Source organism: Neoarius graeffei, chromosome 2 (assembly GCF_027579695.1).
Source record: "Neoarius graeffei isolate fNeoGra1 chromosome 2, fNeoGra1.pri, whole genome shotgun sequence".
NCBI classification, from domain to species: Eukaryota; Metazoa; Chordata; class Actinopteri; order Siluriformes; family Ariidae; genus Neoarius; species Neoarius graeffei.
Window position 1 is genome coordinate 7,632,840 of NC_083570.1, and position 24,000 is coordinate 7,656,839.

The 24,000-nt window shown below is 46.3% G+C and overlaps 2 protein-coding genes and 1 long non-coding RNA gene across 3 annotated transcripts in view; 2 read left to right on the forward strand and 1 right to left on the reverse strand.

The window, feature by feature from the left end:
- The window catches only part of LOC132877956 (tripartite motif-containing protein 16-like), a 471,908-nt gene that overhangs the window by 416,180 nt on the left and 31,728 nt on the right, over positions 1-24,000 (forward strand). The gene's annotated exons all lie outside the window — the stretch shown is intronic.
- LOC132875510 (uncharacterized) lies at positions 10,035-17,585 on the forward strand. The gene is made up of 4 exons (XM_060912330.1): positions 10,035-10,040; positions 10,423-10,567; positions 11,251-11,390; positions 16,668-17,585. Exons 1-4 carry the CDS (start codon positions 10,035-10,037, stop codon positions 17,322-17,324), a joined length of 948 nt encoding a protein of 315 aa, XP_060768313.1. The 3' UTR covers positions 17,325-17,585.
- Positions 21,133-22,400, reverse strand: LOC132871753 (uncharacterized). Its single transcript, XR_009651336.1, has 7 exons — positions 22,336-22,400; positions 22,173-22,232; positions 22,002-22,064; positions 21,860-21,922; positions 21,665-21,727; positions 21,488-21,556; positions 21,133-21,252 (listed from the first exon to the last, which is right to left on the reverse strand). It is a non-coding gene; the product is annotated as an uncharacterized LOC132871753 (long non-coding RNA).

Here is a 24,000-nt window from a genome sequence, read left to right on the forward strand (position 1 = left end):
AAAAATATGTACCAAATGGCAACAAATTACAAACTGAAAAACAAAACATGTCTGCAGTTTCTTCATTATGAAGAACCCTAGCTGCACTGATGAGCCTTGGGAAGGCGAAACATGTTTTTTCTTACTTCAATATCATGATCTTAATAGACATGAAAATAAATGTCGTCAAAATGTACGGACCATCATGATTGATATCAAGTATTTACAAAATCTGGAAACAAGTCAGATAATGTAATTTACAATATTTACTATGCAAACCACTGAGGTATATTTTTTATTACTTTAAATGTGTTAACAAAATGTATTGATTAATAAATGCTAAATAAAAATGTATTGATTAATAAATGCTAAAAAATACTAACAAGAAGACAAAGTCATCAATATTCCCTGCATCATTAGTTTTTCAATAAATTTGGTTACATTTCCATTTAGCACAAACCCAAAGCAAAAACCCAAATGTGGCATGCCACAGCCTAAGTCCTATTTACATAGAAACCACAAAAAATTAAAATAATTTCTGGGTAAATCCCCCCAAAAGGCACATCTAGTGATCATGCTTGACATGTGTATATAAGTTTATTTATAGCTATGCAATATTTGCAATACAAATAAATTCTTTAAATTATCCTTCGTTATTGTTAAGTTTTTATTTGTCGTGGCACATATTCCAAGGTAAAAGAAACAAAACAAAAATATTGAAAACCTGTTGGACATATAACCAATAGATTTTGATATCAAATATCTCCTTAAATGCAACTTTCCCTGATAATTTAAAATTGAAAAATATTTTCTAAGTTATATCAATGTGGAACCCAAAATGAGTTAAATCATTCTAGGAGTGTTTTAGAATTTTCATAAAATATGAAACATGTTTCGCCCAACCCAGGGCTCATCAGTGCAGCTTGGGTTATCCACAGAGACAAAAAGATATGACTTTATCTTTTGCACAAAATGGATAAACTGCAAACATGTTTTTTTTTTTTGTTGTTGTTGTTGTTGTTTTTATTTTAATTTTTTTGATAATCAAAGTGAAGCAAAACATAGGAATGTTTTTAATCATGTTATTACTCAACAGTCATAGATAAATGTCAATGCATGTCAGTACTTTCAATCAAAAGGGACAACTGAAGGGCACATATTTGTCAAGGCACAGCATACATGTACAATTTTGTCCAAATAGCAATGATCATCTCCAGGTTTAGTGATGACATAGTCAATAGGGCAGGTACCACCAAGAAAAGCATATTTTTGCCTCATAGTTCCTATGACTCTTTCCACATGAATCCTGACATTAGCAATTTTTCTTGTCTCTTCGACTTCAGTTGCTGAAAGTTGTTCTTTTCCTTTCCTACAAATGCAGGATATATAACCTCAGCACCAACAAGAGCTACCAGTTCCCTGATGTCAAAGCCACGATCTGCCAAAATTACATCACCATGAATGATTTTGTCCATAAACTGACAGTTAGCTGTCATGGTCCTACCTGTAGGCTTCTCTCTTCAGGTAACATCTCCACTCAGCATTACCGGCCACGCCCGCACTCACTTCCTCTTATTTACTTTCAGTGACTGTCATTGGCTGTTGCCGATCACCTGCTTCCCCCCTGTGTGTATTTATACTGCAGTCCTCCCAAGCTTCTGTGTCAGATCGTCTGCAACTCTCAGCGTGATAACCTGCTCTGTGTTCCTACCACTCTGACTCCTGAAGATATTCTGTTCCATCTGACTCTGTCTGCTCTCCAGCCCCGGTAACCTGAGCTGCCTTCTGTCCTGTCGACTCTGCCTCTTGCCTGCCTCTCCTGTACCTTCGCCTGATCTCCAGCTTGCCCAGCCCTGCTGCTCGCCTACCTCTCCATCTGCCTGGTGAGAGCAGCCCTGCCTGGAGCCCTACTCTTCTGCCCTGGTAACCTGACCCTGCATTTCTGTCCCCTATCTTGCTACCTGATTTGTGACTCTGTGTTCCAGCCTGCTCTCTATCTCCTGCCTGCTGAGGGACTGCTTGAAACCCAATTGCTGTCAGCCTACAGCTACACCTCTCTGACAATGCCTGATCCCATCTGATCTCAGAAGCTAAGCAGGGTTAGACCTGGTTAGTATTTGGATGGGAGACCTCAGATGCTCCCACCAGCCCTCCCTGCCTCTCAGTCCTCCTGCCACTGAACTTCACAAACATACATTCTCCCAACTCCCTTTACCCCTGTTATTATTAATAAACTGTGGTTCAAGTGCATTTGATCTCCTCTTCTGTCTGGTCCTTGACAGAACGATCTGACCATGACATGGAGTCAGTGCCTGAACCCTCTGCCCTAGACCGGCTGCAGCGCACTGAAGATGTCTGCTGACATTGCAGCCCTGATCCAGCTTGGTCACCAGCAACAACGACTGGACCAAGCATTCCTGCTGCTCACCGCCCTAGCACCCCCTGCTCCTCTGAGTCAACTACCGCTGCCCCTTGTTGCATCAGCCGCTGATGTGCCAGTTCCAGGAGGTGCTCCTGCTGCACTCGATGCCCCAGAACGCAAGGTCGGCAGTCCAGAGCATTTTGACGGTGACCCCTCCCAAGTCCATGCTTTCCTGACTAGCTGCCGGTTGCTGTTCGACCTGCAGCGAAGGTGGCCTTCGTCATCATTCATCTGACTGGCCACACCCGCCTGTGGGGGACTGCTGAGTATGAACGCCGGACACCGGCGTGTGCCTCCTTCTCCCTGTTTGCAGCAGAGATGACTAAGGTCTTCAACCTGGGCTCGCCATCAGTAGAGGCATCCGGAGGACTGATGAGTATTCACCAAGGCAGACGAACAGTGGCTGACTAGTCAATCGATTTCCGGACCTTGGCCCAGCGCAGCAAGTGGAACATGCAGGCGCTGGTGGATGCCTTTCTGCACAGCCTGGCCGACTACATGAAGGACGAATTGGTCTCGTACGAACAGCCATCGACACTTGATGAGGCCATTGCCCTGGCCGTCTGCATTGACCGCCGGGTCCAGACCCGTCAACAAGAGAGGGCCCGCCAGACTCAGTCAGTCACCAGCACATGGAGTAACCCAGCCCCTTCTACGTCTCCTGCTGCTTCTCCCCCCGAGCCTTCTGGACCAGTCAGAGCTCATGGAGATCGGCCGTGCTTCCCTCAGCCCGGCAGAGCGCCAGCGTCGGATCACCTCCAATCTGTGCCTGTACTGTGGGGGTGACAGTCACCATGCTGCCTCTTGCCCAGTAAAAGCCCGAGCTCACTGGACATAGGAGGGGCCCGGCTGAGCTCAATGACCATCCATTCCTCCACCAGCCAGAAACCTATGCTCCAAGTTTGTCTTCATCTGTTGGATTCCACCCACACCCTGGCCGCCCTGGTTGACTCTGGCGCCGAGGCAAACATCATGGACACCAAGCTTGCGTGCCAGTTGGGTCTGCAAAGCCATCACTTATCCTCTCCCATTCCAGCCAGGGTGCTGGATGGCCATCTCCTTGGCACCGTCACCCGCCTCACTGCCCCTGTTCCGATGACTCTGTCAGGCAACCACCACAAAACCATCCAGTTTCACCTGCTCCGTTCCCCCGGCCAACCTCTCATCCTGGGCTATCCATGGCTCCGCCAGCACAGTCCTCACCTCGACTGGGCCACTGGAGTGATAAGAGAATGGGGCAAGGACTGCCACCGGACCTGCTTACGAGCCGCCACTCTAAACCCCCATACTCCACCTGCCAGCTCTCCCCCCGGCCTCACTAATGTCCCAGTGTGTTATCACAGCCTTCGGGAGGTATTCAGCAAAGCCAAGGCCACTTCTTTGCCTCCTCACCGGCCCTACGACTGCGCCATTGATCTCCTCCCAGGCACTGCACCACCCAAGGGCCGTCTCTACTCTCTGTCCGCCCCGGAAAGGAAGACGATGGAGGCCTACATCAATGACTCTCTGGCTGCCAGCCTCATCCGTCCATCCTCCTCTCCTGCCGGCGCTGGGTTCTTCTTTGTGGGAAAGAAGGATGGATCCCTGCGCCCCTGCATCGATTACAGGGGTCTCAACGACATCACCGTCAATAAGTGATACCCTCTCCCACTGCTTACCTGCGCCTTCGAGCTGCTCCAGGGATCCATGGTCTTCACCAAACTCGATCTCCGGAATGCCTACCACCTGGTTCGGATAAGGGAGGGAGACGAGTGGAAGACCGCGTTCAACACCCCCACCGGTCATTATGAATACCGGGTGATGCAGTTTGGCCTTACCAACGCGCCAGCGGTATTCCAGGCTCTGGTGAATGATGTCCTGCGAGATATGTTGAACAAGTTTGTGTTCGTTTTCCTCGACGACATCCTGATCTTCTCCCAAACCCTGTCCGAACACACCCAGCATGTCCAGCAAGTGCGCCGTCGTCTCCTTGAAAACTCCCTCTTCGTCAAGGCAGAGAAGTGTCATGCCAAGTCTGTGGGGTTCCTGGGGTATATCGTGGCAGAGGGGAGCATCCAGATGGACCCTGCCAAAGTCTCAGCAGTGACTTCAGGGCCAGTACCAGAGAGCAGGAAGAAGCTTCAGCAGTTCCTGGGCTTCGCAAATTTCTACAGGAAATTCATTCATAATTACAGCACCATTGCATCACCCCTCACTGCCTTGACCAGCACCAAACAGCCCTTCACCTGGACTCCGGCTGCCAACGAAGCCTTTGCCACCCTCAAGGCTCGGTTCACCACTGCTCCCGTCCTCTTGATGCCAGATGCGGAGCGGCAATTCATCGTAGAGGTGGACGCCTCGGATGTGGGAGTCGGGGCAGTGCTCTCACAGAGATCAGCGGATGACAACAAACTCCACCCCTGTGCATTCTTCTCCCACCGGCTATCGCCGGCCGAACGCAATTATGACATAGGCAACTGGGAACTGCTGGCGGTCAAGCTTGCCCTGGAGGAATGGCGTCACTGGCTGGAGGGGTGCGTAGTCCAACAGACCATAAGAATCTGGAATACATCCGCACCGCCAAACAACTCAACCCCAGACAGGCCCACTGGGCTCTCTTTTTCACCAGATTCAATTTCACCCTTTCGTACCGGCCCGGATCTCGCAACACCAAGCCTGACGCACTCTCCCACCAGTTCCAGAAGGATGATGCCCCCTCCAAGGATCCTGCTCCCATCCTACCTGACCCCTGTATCGTTGCTGCTCTGACCTGGGACATCGAAGAACGAGTGTGGGAAGCCCTCCGTGACCAACCCAGCCCCAGTGCATGCCCTGCAAGTCGCCTCTTTGTTCCTGAAGACCTGCGATCTCAGGTTATACAATGGGGACACGACTCCCATCTAGCCTGCCACCCTGGTTCCACTCGCACCTACCACCTGCTCGCCCAACGGCTCTGGTGGCCTAATATGAGCAGGGATGTGCGAGACTTCGTCCGAGCCTGCCCTACCTGTAATCAAAATAAGTCCTCCAGCCGGCCTCCTGCTGGTTTGCTCCAGCCTCTGCCCATGCCTATGTGACCCTGGTCCCACATTTCCCTGGATTTTGTTACGGGTCTGCCCCCTTCTAACGGGATGACAGTCATACTCACCATCGTGGACCGCTTTAGCAAGATGGCACACTTTGTTCCCCTCCCAAAACTACCGTCGGCCAAAGAGACCGCCCAGATCATCCTGCAGCATGTCTTCCGCATCCATGGGCTGCCCAGGGACATCGTTTTGGACCGGGGGCCGCAATTCACCTCCTCTTTCTGGAAGGAGTTCTGTCACCTACTCGGGGCCACCGCCAGCCTCACCTCCGGATTCCGACCCCAGTCTAACGGCCAGTCAGAGCGGACTAACCAGGAGTTGGAGAAGGCACTTTGGTGCATGGTGTCACGCAACCCTAGGGCCTGGTGTGAGCACCTGCTGTGGGTGGAATACTCTCACAACTCCCTCACCAGCTCAGCCACTGGGCTGTCCCCATTCCACTGCGTGTATGGCTACCAACCACCCCTGTTCCCCAGCCAGGAGGGAGAGGTCACCTGCCCGGCTGCCCTCACCTATGCACGCTGATTCTGCCGCACCTGGTCTCAAGCCCGTCACCAGCTACTCTACTGGAGCCAACTGGCGGAGGACGCCTGCGCCCACCTACAGGGTGGGCCAGAAGGTGTGGTTATCAGCCAAGGACCTGCCCCTCCAGGTGGAGTCTCGTAAGCTGGCACCTTGGTTCGTCGGACCATTCCCGATCCAGAGGATAATCAGCCAGTCTGCTGTCTGGCTCCGACTGCCCAAGTCAATGAGAGTGCACCCCACCTTCCATGTCTCTAAGATTAAGCCAGTGCACAAGAGCCCGCTGGTCCCAGCTGCACCTTCTCCTCCTCGTCTCATCGATGGTGGCCTGGTCTACTCCGTCCCGCGACTGCTGAAGTCACGGCGCAGGGGCCTCCAATACCTGGTGGATTGGGAGGGCTATGGTCCTGAGGAGAGGATGTGGCTTCCTGCTGGGAGACTCGTAGACCATACCCTCATCAGCACCTTTCATCGCCTGCATCCGGACCAGCCGGCCAACCGGAGGGGTCGACCAAAGGGTCCTTGTCGGAATGACCATGCGCCAACCGCTACTGTCCCCGAGTCCGATTCTGAACCAGATCCTGAGGCCTTGGACACTGACCGGTCAGAGGAGTTCTGACCCTCCACCGGTATTCCCCCTCCTCCTGCCCGTCGTTGTGGATCTGTGGCTAGGGACTTCTGGAGCCGTCCCTTGAGGGGGGGTTCTGTCATGGTCCTACCTGTGGGCTTCTCTCTTCAGGTAACATCTCCACTCAGCATTACCAGCCATGCCCGCACTCACTTCCTCTTATTTAATTTCAGTGACTGTTATTGGCTGTTGCCCATCACCTGCTTCCTCCCTGTGTGTATTTATACTGCAGTCCTCCCAAGCTTCTGTGTCAGATCGTCTGCAACTCTCAGCGTGATAACCTGCTCTGTGTTCCTACTACTCTGACTCCTGAAGATATTCTATTCCATCTGACTCTGTCTGCTCTCCAGCCCCGGTCACCTGATCTGCCTTCTGTCCTGTCGACTCTGCCTCTTGCCTGCCTCTTCTGTACCTTCGCCTGATCTCCAGCTCGCCCAGCCCTGCTGCTCGCCTGCCTCTCCATCTGCCTGGTGTGAGCAGCCCTGCCTGGAGCCCTAATCTTCTGCCCTGGTAACCTGACCCTGCATTTCTGTCCCCTATCTTGCTACCTGATTTGTGACTCTGTGTTCCAGCCTGCTCTCTATCTCTTGCCTCCTGAGGGACTGCTTGCTGGGAGACTGCCTGAAACCCAAGTGCTGTCAGTCTACAGCCACACCTCTCTGACAACGCCTGATCCTGTCTGATCTTAGAAGCTAAGCAGGGTCTGGCCTGGTCAGTACTTGGATGGGAGACCTCAGACACCACCATGCTCCCACCTGCCTCTCAGTCCTCCTGCCACTGAACTTCACACACATACATACTCCCTTTTCCCCTGTTATTAATAAACTGTGGTTTGAGTGCATTTGATCTCCTCTCCTGTCTGGTCCTTGACAGTTAGCCGTTAGATGCTTGTCACTTACTCTGCCTCCCCAACCACAAGTAATAAATCTGATAGTTCCTTGTGGTGTCACAGCAATTAGGTATCTTGCAGTGTTATGGTGTTTGTAACTGGACCAAGTTTGGGCTCTTGCCATCATATTAGAAGGCTTGTCAATAAATATTTCGAAGCAGTCAATAATGCAGGTTATTTTCCTTCTAAAATATTTTCTAAATACCATTGGCATTGTTTCATGGAGTTTTTTGCAAGATGGCCATCGAACTAAAGGCTTCAGGGCTGAAAATAAAATATTAAGAGTCTCTATAAATGTCTTGGACACAGTTGACCTTGAAACACCATATCTGTAGGCAAGATCTGTAATGGGCATGTTAAGCCGAAGCCGCATCAAGGTCATAATAAGCCTTTGAAATTTGGTTAAACAACAAGTAGTTTTTTCAGTCATTTCTGGAGCAATCAGGCTAAACAGTGCCATCAAAGACACAAGGGAAGGAAGCCCAGTGTAATATTTTACTTTTTCACTGTCCTCAAAATCTTCAGGGTTGTTTGCTCTCATTTTCTGCATGGCATTCTTTGCACACTCATTTTGATCCTTCAATTTCTCATTTTCCTCTTTCAATCTAGCATTATCTGCTTGAGCTTCCTTCAGTTCCGTAGATACTCCATCAATTTCATTTTCTGCTAATGGCAAAATGTCACAACTGTCGTCCTCCAGAGGACAGGATACACTCAACTGCAATCGACTCATTGCAGCTTCTGTCTTCTCCGCTGTTGCTTTCCTTTTCAGCAGTCGACTGTGTCGCTTCGCAGATTTCGAGGGTGACGTGGTCCAGGGACTGTAGCCTAAATTCTTGCTTGGAATCCAGTCAGGATCGGTCTCATCCCAAGGATGTGGCTTACCTGCAACAGCAGTACACACATTAGGTCACATGTCACAAAGTACAATAACACATCAATTGGATTTTGATACAGTTAAAATATATATGCTCCAAAATAAGCACATATCTGATCATCATGAACCACGAAGCACTTCATAGGGATCAAAACAACTTACAATTTTAATTGACATTACTTCAATTAAATCTTTCTATCATCATTGATATATTTGAACAAGTGAAATTGAGTTTTACATCTTTTGGGGAATATATCAGCCATTAGAGGCAACATCACTGATGATGAAAATGTGTACTACCTTTTATCAAGGAAATAAAAATAAAATAAAATAAGCCAAAATCTAAATAATGTTTGAAATGTGATCAGAACAAATCCGGATACAGTCAAGTTGTCCTAAATTTGAGCGGTTGATGGCAGCCAGCCACTGTTGTCTCCTCCATTGGCTTTTCTCCTGTGCTGCAATTCCCTGGTTGGTCACGACTTTCGGGAGTCTGTAGAAGCTTTTGCCACCCTTTTCCCCCGGCTACTACAGCCAACAATGACACACGTATTCGGCATTGTCACCCCTTTTTGCTTCGCTGAACAACAACAATGCACTGACACAGCGACCTTTGACTTCCAATATGGCCGCCACTGGGTTCGCGCTGACCTCGAAGCACCCTATATTAGCCTGACATTTTTTCTAACTTAATATGCACAACTGAATTTAGACAGAGGTACAGCAGTTCAAAGTGAAATTACTGGGTGACATCTCGTCACAAAATATACTGTGTATTTACCCAATGGGAATCATTGCACAGATCACGGCAGTCCATCCACAAATGCCTGCGCAGCTCGGGGGGACTGGAAAGCATGTTTCTCTCCTTTGTACGTGAAGGGTAGGATGGCGGGGAATCGCATGAAGAAGCGGATGTTCAGTCCAATCAGACGTTCACACACCTTGTTGAAGCCGCGTCGCTTCTCCCTCACTGCAGCCGAAAAATCCTGCTGAATGTACAGCTTCTGTCCCTCATGTAACAGCTGCCATCTCTCCCTCAGTGCAGCCATGATCCGCTGTTTTTCTCCCCGGAGTTGTGCAGTTTGATGACGACGGGCCTGGGACTGTCCCTGCGAGCGGGCCCGAGCCCTCTGTGCGCCCAGTCAATTTTGATTATGCCCCGTTTAGTATCCAAGTTCAGTATTTTCGGCAGCCAGCGCTCAAAGAAAGCAACAGGTTGCTCACCTTCAACTCCTTCCTTTAAGCCAACAACCCTGATATTGTCCCTTCTTGTCCTGTTCTCCATGTCGTCTGCTTTATCAGCGAGAGTTTGCAACTTCTTCTCAACTTCCCGGAGCTTGTTTTTGGTGGTAGCTAGCATGTCCTCCAGTGTGGACACTCGGCCCTCAGCTTCGTCCAGTCTTTTACTGTTGCCCTCCACCCGTGTTGTCATAACTTCCAGTGTGTCCTTAAATTTGGCCAGCTTCTCCTCTAATAACTTGCCGATGCTCTCAGCAACCTCCCGAGCTAGCTGTGACGAGTAGCCACTGCTCCTCAATGTTCGGTCGGCCCCTCGTTGTTCTTTGAGATTTACTCGGATTTTCGGGTGGAACTGAGCCACTTTCCTTGCTTGACATTGTTAGGAAGCTTAGAGCGGTCAGCAAGATATAAAAATGCAAGTATGTGGTGGGTAAAATTTAAATTACGGTCGATGGGAGCGGGAGCTCAGTGCTAGTCTGACCCCTCAGCTCAGTGGCATCATCCCCCCCAGGGAGCTACTGTTTATAGCTGCTATAATGTGAAAATGTTTTTGTCATTCCTACAATTAAATATTATTAAAAATGGATAAGAAGTACAACAAACCCTGTAATAGTTGGCTGTGGTGTCCGAGGAATAAACCACTCCAGGATGTGCTGTGATGATAAAATCACCAGCGTCAGGGCCCCGTATTCAGGGCCCCGTATGAAGGCAGGTTACGTGGCCTCAGAGTGACTGACTGTGTGCTGCACTGAGCTTTTTGTCTCTGTATTCACATCCTTGTGTGTGTTTTTGGTTTATCAGCAGTTCATTCTGCAGCCGAAGAAGCTCCTGCAGTATGGCCCTGTGGATTACAGCTCGGTGCACTGTGTGAGGGCAGAGGCGCTCTCGCTCACCCTCCATCTCACCAGCACGCCGTCGGAATGGATCTGCGTCTCCACCCCTGACGGTAACGCCACTGAGATTCAATTCATCTTACTGTCACACTGACGCTTTATAACTCGTAGAGAAAAATCACAAGGGTCAGAAATTAATCCTACAGTCGCCTGTAGTTTGTCTTCGTGGGCGTGGCCGTGAGTTTTTCATTTCTACACCGTATACAGCGCATCTTTTTGAAGTCTGTATGACTGATTTACATGGCACATGCACGGCCTTTGTACGCAGAGAAAGTTGATCATGTTTTCACTCGCGGGTGTGAAGGTCCAGTTCAGGTAGAGTCACGTGAACAGGTTTAATCAGAGGAAAGGCAGTGATTAAATATTTGCCCTGGATGATCAATCCCTGTGTGTGTTATTACGCGATCAGAGCGACCGGACAGGTTTGGGTGAGAGCAAACATTCCTCATGAACCTCGCCTAATCCGAAGAATTCTTTTCTTTTCTCAGACCGATCGGATTCCTCCTGCACTCAGTGTGAGTGTGAGAGGAGTATTGTCACTAGTATCAGACGTTTATAACAGTGGAGATTAAAAAAAAAATGTATAGTGATGTATTTGCATAATGTGTAATAAAGCTGCCTGGAGATGTGTGTAATTTATTTTAATGAAATGGAGGAATATTAGTGATTGAGTGATGAGTGTGAGGTTAATTATTACACCCTGGCCTTATTATTTTTCTTTCTGTTTTTCCTCCAGACCCGCTTAAATCTCAGATGCTGATGATGACGTTGGGCGGAGTCATTCCCACTGCGATATGCTTGTTTGTTTTAGCCGCAGTCGGAGGTTTCGCTTCTTACTACATCTGTGGTCACAAACTGCGGCTGCCCAAGAGCGTGGTGAGTCACATCTCATCTCATCTCACACACACCCCTCACACCCTTCACACACCGGTATCGGACCAGTTTGTGGGCGGGACCTGTTTAACAGCTGAAACGTTTCTCTTTGATATCGCGGGAGGTTTTAATGAAGATTCCCATCAAGGTCTCATCTTTATGTATTGTGTAAAAATGTACTTCAAGTGCACTTAGAAATGCGATAAATGCTAAAGACATCACAGGTAGCACATTTCAAAAATACAATGTCTTGCAAAAGTATTCCCCCCCCCCCCCCCCCTTAGTGTTTGTCTTGTTTTGTCGTATTACAAGCTGGAATTAAAATGGATTTTTGGAGGGTTAGCACCATTTGATTTACACAACATGCTGACTACTTTAAAGGTGAAAATTGTTTGTTTTATTATGACACAAACAATTAAGATGAAAAAAACCCCTGAAATCTGGATTGTGCATAAGTATTCACCCCCTAAATAAGAGCTGGTCCAAGCAATTCACTTCATAAGTCACAATTAGTTGATTAAGATCCACCTGTGTGCAATCTAAGTGTCACATGATGTCTGTGTTAATAAATCAACCTGTTCTGGAAGGACCCTGACTCTGCAACATGAAAACCAAGCAGCACTCCAAACAGGTCAAAGTTGTGGAGAAGTATAGATCAGGGTTGGGTTATAAAAAATATCCCAAACTTTGAATATCCCACGGAGCTCCATTAAATCCATTATAGCAAACTGGAAAGAATATGGCACCACTACAAACCTGACAAGAGAAGGCCCCACCCACCAAAACTCACAGACTGGGGAAGGAGGGCATTAATCAGAGATGCAACAAAAACACCAACGATAACACTGAAGGAGCTGCAAAGATCCACAGTGGAGATGGGAGTATCTGTCCATTGGACCACTTTAAGCTGTACACTCCACGGAGTGGGTGGGGCTTTATGGAAGAGTGGACAGAAAAAAGTAATTGCTTAAGAAAACCCGTTTGGAGTTTGTCCAACAGCATGTGGCAGTCTCCCCAAACACATGGAAGAGCATTCTCTGGTCAAATGAGACTAAAATTGGTCTTTATGGCCATCATGGGAAACGCCATGTGTGGCGCAAACCCAACACCCTGAGAACACCATTCCTACAGTGAAGCATGGTGGTGTCAGCATCATGCTGTGGCGATATTTTTCATTTGCAGGGACAGGAAAGCATGAAGGATGGCACTAAATGCAGGGCAATTCTGGAGGAAAACCTGTTTGAGTCAGCCAGAGGTTTGTGGATGAAGGTTCAGATTCCAGCAGGACAATGATCCTAAACATACTGCTAAAGCTACACTGGATTGGTTTAAAGGCAAACATTTAAATGTCTTGGAATGGCCTAATCAAAGCCCAGACCTCAATCCAATTGAGAATCTGTGGCATAACTTGAAAATTGCTGTACACCAGCACAACCCATCTAACTTGAAGGAGTGGGAGCAGTTTTGCCTTGATGAATGGGCAAAAATCCCAGTGGCTAGATGTGCTAAGCTAATAGAAACATACCCCAAGAGACTTGCAGCAGAAGGTGGCTCAACAAAATATTGACTTTGGGGGGGTGAATACCTAGGGGCACTTCAGATTTCTGTTTATATCTTAATTATTGCCACAATTAAAAAAAACAAACCCTTTTTAAAGTGGTAGGCATGTTGTGTAAATCAAATGGTGCTAACCCTCCATAAATCCATTTTAATTCTAGCTTGTAATGCGACACAACAGGACAAACACCAAGGGGGATGAATACTTTTGCAAGACACTGTGTACTAGTGTGCTGTTCTCCGAGTACTTAAACTGGTGTATTCAAAACAAAACACCAGTACACTGGTTTCTGCATGCTTGGAAATACTACTACGCTCTTCCTTGTTCTTAAACTAGGGCATATCTGAAAGGAAAAACAAACAAACAAACAAACAAACAAACAAACAAACAAACAAACAACCCATTAGAGTATTGTACTGCAAGCACTGAAGTTATCATCTTGGAAATACTAGTGTACAAATACAGGTGCTGGTCATATAATTAGAATATCGTGAAAAAGTTGATTTATTTCAGTAATTCCATTCAAAAAGTGAAACTTGTAAATTATATTCATTCATTACACACAGACTGATATATTTCAAATGTTTATTTATTTTAATGTTGATGATTATAACTGACAACTAATGAAAATCCCAAATTCAGTATCTCAGAAAATTGGAATATTACTTAAGACCAATACAAAAAAAGGATTTTTAGAAATGTTGGCCAACTGAAAAGTATGAACATGAAAAGTATGAGCATGTACAGCACTCAATACTTAGTTGGGGCTCCTTTTGCCTGAATTACTGCAGCAATGCAGTGTGGCATGGAGTCGATCAGTCTGTGGCACTGCTCAGGTGTTATGAGAGCCCAGGTTGCTCTGATAGTGGCCTTCAGCTCTTCTGCATTCAGTGCGTTTACATGCACATAGAGAGAATCGAATTTCTGTCGTTGCTCGACTGAAATCGAAGTTCAAAATGCCATGTATACACCTTAATTCGGCTGAAACTGAACCGAACTTGATTTCTCGGAATCGAGCTACACGACCTAGATTATGCAATTTCTGCTGAGCTACTTAGTGCATGTATACCCTATTGAGCTACGGAGTCGAGCTACTTACTTCAGCACTGCCCCTTCCGGAAGTGACGAGTGACAAGACCACAAGCGGGAAACACAACAGCCTCGGTCGGCATGACAACGAATCATGACAACGGCATGAATCTTTTCTTTTTGTGGCATTGTTTGCACTGTTAAAATTTAGCTCACTTACTGTATCACCAAATACATCTGTACAGCTGTTGCACAGCTGTGAATTGTGTACATAAACAAGTCATTGTATGTGTGTGTGTGTGTGTGTGTGTGTATATATATGTCCAACATCTGAAGAATGTAAATAAAAACAAAACAATTGAACTTTTTGTGTGCTTATTAAGACATAAGTTAAATTGTAAGCAAAAAATGGACTTTAGAAAAATATACAATTGTGCAAAATAAGTTGTCTTACAAAACAGTGGTCTGCGCAGGACAGTTTGTAGCCATACAGTCTGTTAGAGCAAGCCTAACAGCTTGAGCACGGAACTTGTGAACACGGCCAGTGTTGCCAGATTGGGCGGTTTTAAGTGCATTTTGGAGGATTTGAACTTGTTTTGGACTGGAAAACGTCAGCAGTATCTGGCAACACTGCTGATAACTTTGTTTATACTCTTGAATAGCTCTTCTTCATGACGACAACCGGAAGTGTACCAACACGATGGGGCGTGTAGCGCCACCTGTGGCTCGGGTGCACAATGTACCTCACACAATAGCTTGATTTGCTTGTGTGCATGTAGGATTGGATTTCTCTGGCACCCCTGCTGGGACCCTTAGCTCGATTACCGACAGCAGCTCGATTTGGATGTGCATGTAAACGTACTGATTGTTGGGTCTGGCGTATCGCGTCTTCCTCTTCACAATACCCCATAGATTTTCTATGGGGTTAAGGTCAGGCAAGTTTGCTGGCCAATTAAGAACAGGGATACCATGGTCCTTCAACCAGGTACTGTGTGCAGGTGCCAAGTCCTGTTGGAAAATGAAATCTGCATCTCCATAAAGTTGGTCAGCAGCAGGAAGCATGAAGCGCTCTAAAACTTCCTGGTAGACGGCTGCGTTGACCTTGGACCTCAGAAAACACAGTGGACCAACACCAGCAGATGACATGGCACCCCAAACCATCACTGACTGTGGAAGCTTTACACTGGACCTCAAGCAACGTGGATTCTGTGCCTCTCCTCTCTTCCTCCAGACTCTGGGACCTTGATTTCCAAAGGAAATGCAAAATTTACTTTCATCAGAGAACATAACTTTGGACCACTCAGCAGCAGTCCAGTCTTTTTTGTCTTTAGCTCAGGCGAGATGCTTCTGATGCTGTCTCTTGTTCAAGAGTGGCTTGACACAAGGAATGCGACAGCTGAAACCCATGTCTTGCATACGTCTGTGCGTGGTGGTTCTTGAAGCACTGACTCCAGCTGCAGTCCACTCTTTGTGAATATCCCCCACATTTTTGAATGGGTTTTGTTTCACAATCCTCTCCAGGGTGCGGTTATCCCTATTGCTTGTACACTTTTTTTCTACCGCATCTTTTCCTTCCCTTCGCCTCTCTATTAATGTGCTTGGACACAGAGCTCTGTGAACAGCCAGCATCTTTAGCAATGACCTTTTGTGTCTTGCCCTCCTTGTGCAAGGTGTCAATGGTCGTCTTTTGGACAACTGTCAAGTCAGCAGTCTTCCCCATGATTGTGTCGCCTACAGAACGAGACTGAGAGACCATTTAAAGGCCTTTGCAGGTGTTTTGAGTTAATTAGCTGATTAGAGTGTGGCACCAGGTGTCTTCAATATTGAACCTTTTCACAATATTCTAATTTTCTGAGAGACTGAATTTGGGGTTTTCATTAGTTGTCAGTTATAATCATCAAAATTAAAAGAAATAAACATTTGAAATATATCAGTCTGTGTGTAATGAATGAATATAATATACAAGTTTCACTTTTTGAATGGAATTACTGAAATAAATCAACTTTTTCATGATATTCTAATTATATGACCAGCACCTGTATGTTTGCACTCGTCTATCAGAAATGCTGACAAACTCGTAAACCTGGTCGTGACGACTTCGATGAACGTTTCGGTCCTGAGAACAGTATGTGACAAAGCTGAGACATACCTGAGATTACTGGAGCATTTTGTCTCTGCCTTGGTTTAATTTCTAAACAATGTGACCTATAGAGATGATAAGGACCGCCTCCCTCCTCTGGATTTTTGGATAATGATGAGCTATAATGATCATGGGTGTGTCTTTGGCTGCTGAAATGTTGCTCTCCTGCATAATTTCATTCCAGCTGTCGCTCTGGAATTCAGACGCTTCTTGATCGGCTAATCAAGCGGTATGCTAGGTGGAGGACCTACGCCTTTATCAGACACACACTTAGCGGCTTGGGGGAGGGTGGAATCATTACATCGACACCTTCACAGCTGCTTCTCGCTCATGATGATAATTACATTACTTTCATACGCAGGCAGTTTTGTGCTGATGCTGAAGAAAAACCCAGATCTGTAACCAGTATAAGTGACCAACTAACTAGATCTTGAGATCCGTTTTATTATCTGCTAGTTTTTGACTCGACATATCCATACTGAGTTATTATTATTCAGCTAATTAATATGACTTTTTATTTATTTATTTATTTTCCCCCGCCCACATTCAACAGGACGTGGACATGAAGCGTAAACTCCAGATGTTCCAGCCGGATCCGCCCCGAATAAACTTAATCATCTTCAACATCACCAACCTGAGCACGGGGGAATCCAAACACAGCTTCCTCAGCCCATTTCATCATGGTGTTGACATTCCAGAGTCCTCACCGCTCGCCATTGTAGAGGACGGCGAGGTCAGTTACGCGCCCCAGGACACCCAGAATACATCAAGAGCATCAGCAGGTCTCCACAGCCACCGCGGCTCTTTGGGGGAGGATTACGGATTGGTCTGTCAGGAAGACAGGATTCAGGTGGCCAGCTGCCTGTATAAATCCCAGCAGTGTGTGGGCAGAGTCAACCCATACACAGCACAGACTGGAACGACAGAACCAGCACAGGACAGATATGAAGAAAATGAAGATGGAGAGATGCAGATGTTTTGTAACTGGGACGAAGATCCTGGTCAGCTCCAGCTGGACTTCCCTCTGGTTAGCAGGTTCAGCTCAGAAACCACAGAGACCCCGATGCTTGGGGACACGATGCTGCTCCCACACCATCCTGCCCTCACGAGTGTCGTGGTCAAGCAGGGTTCAGAGGAGAGTGAAGATGATTGCCTGCTCCTGAAGATGGAGAAAGACTGGAACCTGCAGATCCAGAGCACTACCTCCTAGATTCCTCCGACATCTGTTTTGATCAAAGTCATCAGTCTGGGATTTTATTAAACACCCAGCGTTCCTTATGTTGATGGACACCAAATGCTGCTCTTATGAGTAAAGATCCTCCTGATGGCCGTCTGGTTTTTGGTTTGAGATGGAGATCAGCTTTTTTACTGGATAAAACTGGTCTGGGTGGGTGATGGAAATGCAGTGTTCAGAAAGTTCAGGCTTTGGGTTGTTTACAGAAATTCAGCCAAGTTCCACTTTTAGGACAGAGACAGAAAAACATGGAGGAGGACAGACCGATGAAGAAGGATGGGGGAGAGACAGACAGACAGACAGACAGACAGACAGACAAAGACTGAGGGGGAGGGGGAGAGTGTGTTTGAGCTTGTGTGAGCGAGAGACGGAGATACAGACTGAGAGATAGACAGAGACAAAGAATGATGAGAAAGAGACCAATGGGAAGGAGGGAGAGAGAAAGACAGACGGAGAGACAGACAGAGACATAAAGAAAGATGGGAGAGAGAGAGAGACCGATGGGGGGAGAGAGACAGACGGAGAGACAGACAGACAGACAGACATGAATAAAGATGGGAGAGAGTGACCGATTGGGGAGAGAGAGAGAGAGACACCAATGGGGGGGAGAGACAGATGGAGAAAGACAGACAGAGACACAGCGAGAGAGAGACCAATGGGGAGGGGGACCCATATGGAAATGATCTACATAAATTTTGCAATGTTTTAATATGCTTTCCTAGAACCTTATATGTAGTTTATAGGGAAATGAACCTGCATGTAAAATGCATATTAAATGCATACAACATGAAACTTGTAAAGTTTTGCAACATATAAGCATTGTAGGTGACAACAAACCCTATTACAATATCCTTACAAAATGTGTGTACAGCATGACATAGAAGACTTGGGCAAGCATTAAAACCTTGTATGAGATGTCGGCAGACAAGGAAGCAACATATAAAACCTTAAAATATGATAACAGATACGTTCAAAAACAAGGAAAGTGTTGCTTTTTCATGATGATAGGGCACCGAAATCACATCAAAAACATTTTGTGATTTATATTTTTAAAGCCAAGTGATTATCTGTACATCTGAATGTGTGGCTTTATCATCTTTCAGAAGTAAACATCAGTAAAATTATTTTAAAATTATTAAATGCTTTTCAATTACTTTTAAAGGTATCTACAAATATTTCACATCACACATTACTTGGGGCTCAGACACATTAATTCTGATCAGAATGAATACACATCAAACAAATTAGAATGTGATCTCATGTTTATGTGTATATTTATGTACATGTAAGCAATACAAAAGCAAATTAGAGTAATAAAAAAAAACAACTGCATGAAAAATAGCATTACACCACACAATCCTATAAACAAGAGAGGATCATCTTCAAACACTATATTGACAGTAACAATGTGCTGTGTAGATCATACAATATCACATGCTGTACACTTTATGAGGACTCACACAGGACGTGCCATTGACCAGGGCATACTATGTAGGCCAACATACATTATGCTAGGTGATAAGTGCTAGTGGTCTACCACTCAAATATCACATCTTTCATATCTCCTTTCCACGGATGTCCTATATGGTGATCTCCATTGATTACAAACATCATGGTTTACGCGAAACTGTTCTTGCATGAAAACCCAATAAACAAGAGGATAAGCTGCAAACAGATAAATGACAAGTGTCCTGTTAGGCTGAGAAATAGCAATCATTTACAATAGTATGTCCTAAGTAATTTACACACAATTGAGCTTGATGGTGGGCACTGAATGTACATGCATGGTCTAACTATGTGAGTGGCATGTATGGCTTTATGAAAACCAGTTGGAAAGTGGACAGTCGACATGTAGCTCAGAGTGGTTCTGACAATAGAACCTCTGGCTAACTTTTGCACTGTGCAGTTTCCATAGTTCCCAATCGCATAGAGACATCCTTCATTCAAGTCAATAAAGTGTGAGACTCGAAAAATAGTGCCATCCTTTAGAAGGACAACAGAGTTATTTCTTTGTTTAGTTCTGGTGTATGTGTAACCATGAATAACTTCACCATTCACAGCTATTCTCTTGTAAACTTTGACAATGGAGTTTGTGGGAATCTGTGTGTGTGTGTGTGCAACGCAGCTTGATCGGAGGGAGAGACCACCCTGACATTTGGTGAACCAAGGGCAGTCACCTCACCAAACTTCAAACCCTTTTTGACATTTTTTCTGGCCATCATTTCATTACAGAAATCTTTGACTTCTGTGGGTGCATTTCTCAGGTATTGTTTTTGTAATCGGGGAATGGCTCTGGATTGCATCACCCGTTTGCATATTTGCTGTGGGACAGCTTGACTACTTTTTACTTGTTTGAGTAGGAATCCATTGAAATTTTCAAACATAAATGCTGAATGAGCCCACAAGGGACCCAAACAGACCACACTTTGGCTCAAATGCAAAAGTGAGTGAATGTTGAACGTCATGTTCTCTTCTCCATAGAGAGATTGTATTCCTCCCACAAAGTAAACCAAAGCCTCATGAGCATGATGAATCAAGTCGGTTGTCAATTCAGAACCCAACAGAATACTGATACCTTCGATAAGTAATGCCCAATGAGCATGATACTTTTGTGGTAGTACGCCTTTGAGAACTGCCAAGCTGTAATACAACAGCCAGTGTTGCCATTCATGGGCTTTCCAGAATTTGCGGTCAATTAGAGATCTTGGAACTCTGGCAACAGTACCTGGGGGTTTGATTGAAAGGAGGTGTCTGTCCACGATTGCGATTTTAGTGCCAATGTACCATGGCTCAGAGGAGTTCTTAGAATCCATCCACAATGTTGCCAATTGTCTACACACACCTAGTAGCACACAGTGCATGTAGTCAGGAACCATCCCACTGATGACATCAAACTTTGGTAAATCTGCAAGAGCAGATGGGCCCTTAATGCCCAATATTGTCTTACCATCTCTTTCAGCAATCTTCCCTTTTTCCCTTGTGGTTTGATGGTTTCTGTCACACGGCTTTTCTTGTAAACATGTATAAACCCTTGAGTTTCCTTGTCCTCTCCTCATTTGGACACCAGGGTGAAGGCAAGCTCCACAGCCATATTTACCATTAAACTGTTTTAAGTTTTGTATCAATGGCCTTGCCACAGCATCACACACACAACACAAAGGATGTACCCTCACACGCCTCAATGACTGGTCATTGGGGTGCTTCCACTGAAATCCATCTCTGGAGAGATTTGTGCATTCTTTAACAAAAGGTTGAAAAAAGCAGCTCATCTCTGGCTTCTTTGAGCCAAACCATAGAGCACACAACAGTACGTGCTTATCCCTACTCTCGGGTGGTATTTCATTCACACAGCACAGTATTGGCCAAACATTAAATTTGGATGAACGAAACACTGGCACACCATCACTGTTGAATGTTAGGGTTAGAAAATCCTCCTCACTTTCAGACCTCAAGATCTGATAGAGGGTGCCATCACCTTTATTCCAATCCTGTTGCTATTATTGGCCTGAAAACAGATGTCATGCATTCCCTGGTTCTCAAGGATATCTTGGATTTGGTATGTCAGTGGAATACTTAGAAAGTAATTCAAATCATGTAGGCTTTGTTTGACAGTTATGGATGAATGACACTTCACACATGTGAGTGTTTCATCCTGTGCCTGTGGCATGCCAAGATAATTGGTGCAAACACTGCAGTAATGATGACACTCAAATTGATCTATGATGCCAGACAGAGGTTTGTCTAAAATATACTTGCTTAAGGGAATTGCACTTTTTCCAGCAGAAACCAGTTTCAAAAGTTTGAGCAGGTCAGCCATTAGAACACTGGTTGTGTTGTGTTTGAGGGCAAAGGACAGAATGGAGATGAAGCTCTGCTCTTCTGTCAATCCATGGGAGAAGATATCCTAGAATAACAGGAAATAATTAAATGTTAACTTATTGCAATTTTATATATATATATATATATACATATATATATATATATATATATATATATATATATATATATATATATACATATATATACAGTATATATATATATATATATATATATATATATATATATATATATATATATATATATATATATATATTTCTTATTAAGCGTTATGGAGTGATTACTTGCACTATTTGTCTTACCTGTGTTAGTGTGAAAGGCTCTCCTCTCTGCTCTCTGAGTTGTCTTTCACAGGCATCTTCACCGTTTCCCTGGGAAGGACAAACCGACAAAAACTTCAGGACAATAAAACAAACAGATAGATACACAGAGAGCAAATGGCAGGTGGAAGAATACTGTTCAGCTTAGGTATGCCTCACCTGTGCCAGTGTGAAGGGCTCCATCCTCAGATCCTCTGTTTGGCTGGTATGCTCACCAGTTTCCTAAGAAAGACAAACAATTAAAATAGGTAGCGAACGCTGTGTGAGAATATGTGTGTGTGTGGGGGGGGGGGGGGGTGGGCATACATTGCAGTTAACCTGTTATGGGGTGATTATTTGAGCTATTTGTCTCACCTGTACCAGTGTGGAAGGATCCTCTCTCTGATTATCTCTTTCCCAGTTATCCTCACTATTATCCTAGGAGGAAAAAAAATGACAAAAGTTCACAATGGGGGGGGGGGGGGGGGGGGGTGTTCGTCATATTGTCTTCTCTTACTTGTGATAGGCCAAAAGGCTGTGCTCTGAGTTCTTGTCTTTCACAGGCATCTTCACCGTTTCACTGGGAAGGACAAACCAACAAAAACCTCAGGACAATAAAACAATCAGATAGATATACAGAGAGCAAATGGTAGGTGGAAGAATACTGTTCAGCTTAGGTATGCCTCACCTGTGCTAATGTGAAGGGCTCCATCCTCAAATCCTTTTGGCTTGTATGCTCACCAGTTTCCTAAAACAATCAAAATAGGTAGCAAAAGTGTGACTGTGTGTGTGTGTGTGTGTGTGGGGCGGGGGGGTGGTTATGGGGTGATTATTTGAGCTATTTGTCTTACCTGTGCCAGTGTGGAATGTTTGTCTCTCTGATTATCTCTTTCCCAGTTATCCTCAGTATTATCCTAAAGGAGGAAAAAAACAACAAAACGTCATAATTAGGGAGAGAGAGCGAGAGAGAGAGAGAGAGAGAGAGAGAGATTGTAGCCTTGTTTTACCAGTGACAAAGTGAAAGGCTCTGCTCTTAACTCCTGCCTTTTGGTGGCATACTTGCTAAGAAGGTGACATACTTGCTGTTCTTCCGAAGAACAAACCATATTTTTCATTTCATGGTGTAGTGAAGATCGCATGTGGGTGGAGCACAGAGGACGGCAGGACAGAGATCAGGTTTAGCTATCGGCTTTATTGCCACACTTTTCAGGTTTACAATAATGCTCAAATAGCGAGAGAGAGACACACACACACACACACACAGCGTCTCGTCCGGGGATGATCTCCTCTGCTCTTGCTCTCCCTCCTTAAATAGGGTGGTTTACTGGGGAGAACACACAAAACACAGGTTAATGACACTCAGGTGAAGCGATTCTGCCACTTACCTTCCCCAGCTCCGCCCTCCTGTCACAGACCGGTGCTTGACCACGCCCCCGCTGCCACATACCCCCACCGCCCGACTCAGGCCGGGCGCCCGTCCGGCCCGCAGCCGACTCCCCCCCCCCTTGACGGGAGAGGAAGTCCGCCATGACCATCTGCGCCCCCGGCCTGTGGACCACCTTGAAGTTGAAAGGTTGGAGCGCCAGATACCAACGGGTGATCCGCGCGTTGGCATCCTTCATGCGGTGGAGCCACTGGAGGGGCGTGTGGTCCAAACAGAGGGTGAAAGAGCGCCCCAGCAGGTAGTAACGGAGGGCGAGGACCGCCCACTTGATGGCCAGGCACTCCTTCTCGATAGTGCTGTAGCGCCCCTCACGCACTGACAGCTTCCGGCTGATGTACAACACTGGGCGGTCCTCTCCCCCCACCTGCTGGGACAAAACGGCCCCCAGCCCTCTGTCCGACGCATCCGTCTGCAACAAAAAGGGGAGAGAGAAGTCAGGGGAGTGCAAAAGTGGCCCCCCACACAGTGCAGCCTTTACCTCAGAGAAAGCCCGCTGGCACTGCTCCGTCCACTGGACCGGATCTGGCGCCCCCTTTTTAGTGAGGTCAGTCAGCGGGCTGGTGACGTCCGAATAATTAGGTATAAACCTACGATAATAGCCAGCCAGCCCCAGGAACTGTCTCACCCCCTTTTTGGTCTTGGGTCTCGGGCAGGCCGCAATCACTGCTGTCTTATTAATTTGGGGACGCACCTGCCCGTTACCCAAGTGGAAGCCCAGATACCATACTTCCACCCGCCCAATCACACACTTCTTCGGGTTGGCAGTGAGCCCCGCCCGCCTCAGCGACCTAAGGACGGCCCTCAGGTGTTGCAGGTGCCGCTGCCAGTCATTACTATAAATGATGATGTCGTCTAAGTAAGCGGCCGCATAGGTGGCGTGGGGCCGGAGGATCCGGTCCATCAGCCGCTGAAACGTAGCGGGCACCCCAAACAGCCCAAACGGAAGTGTGACGAACTGGTGTAAGCCGAACGGTGTGGAAAAGGCCGTTTTTTCCCGGGATAATGGAGTCAAGGGGATCTGCCAATATCCCTTCGTCAAATCCAGTGTCGAGTAAAAGCGAGCCGTGCCTAG

Coding starts and splice junctions, on each gene's coding strand:
- LOC132875510 (XM_060912330.1), top strand. Junction 10,568..11,250: donor CTGCGTCTCCACCCCTGACG/GTAACGCCACTG, acceptor TTTTTCCTCCAG/ACCCGCTTAAATCTCAGATG. Junction 11,391..16,667: donor TGCGGCTGCCCAAGAGCGTG/GTGAGTCACATC, acceptor CACATTCAACAG/GACGTGGACATGAAGCGTAA.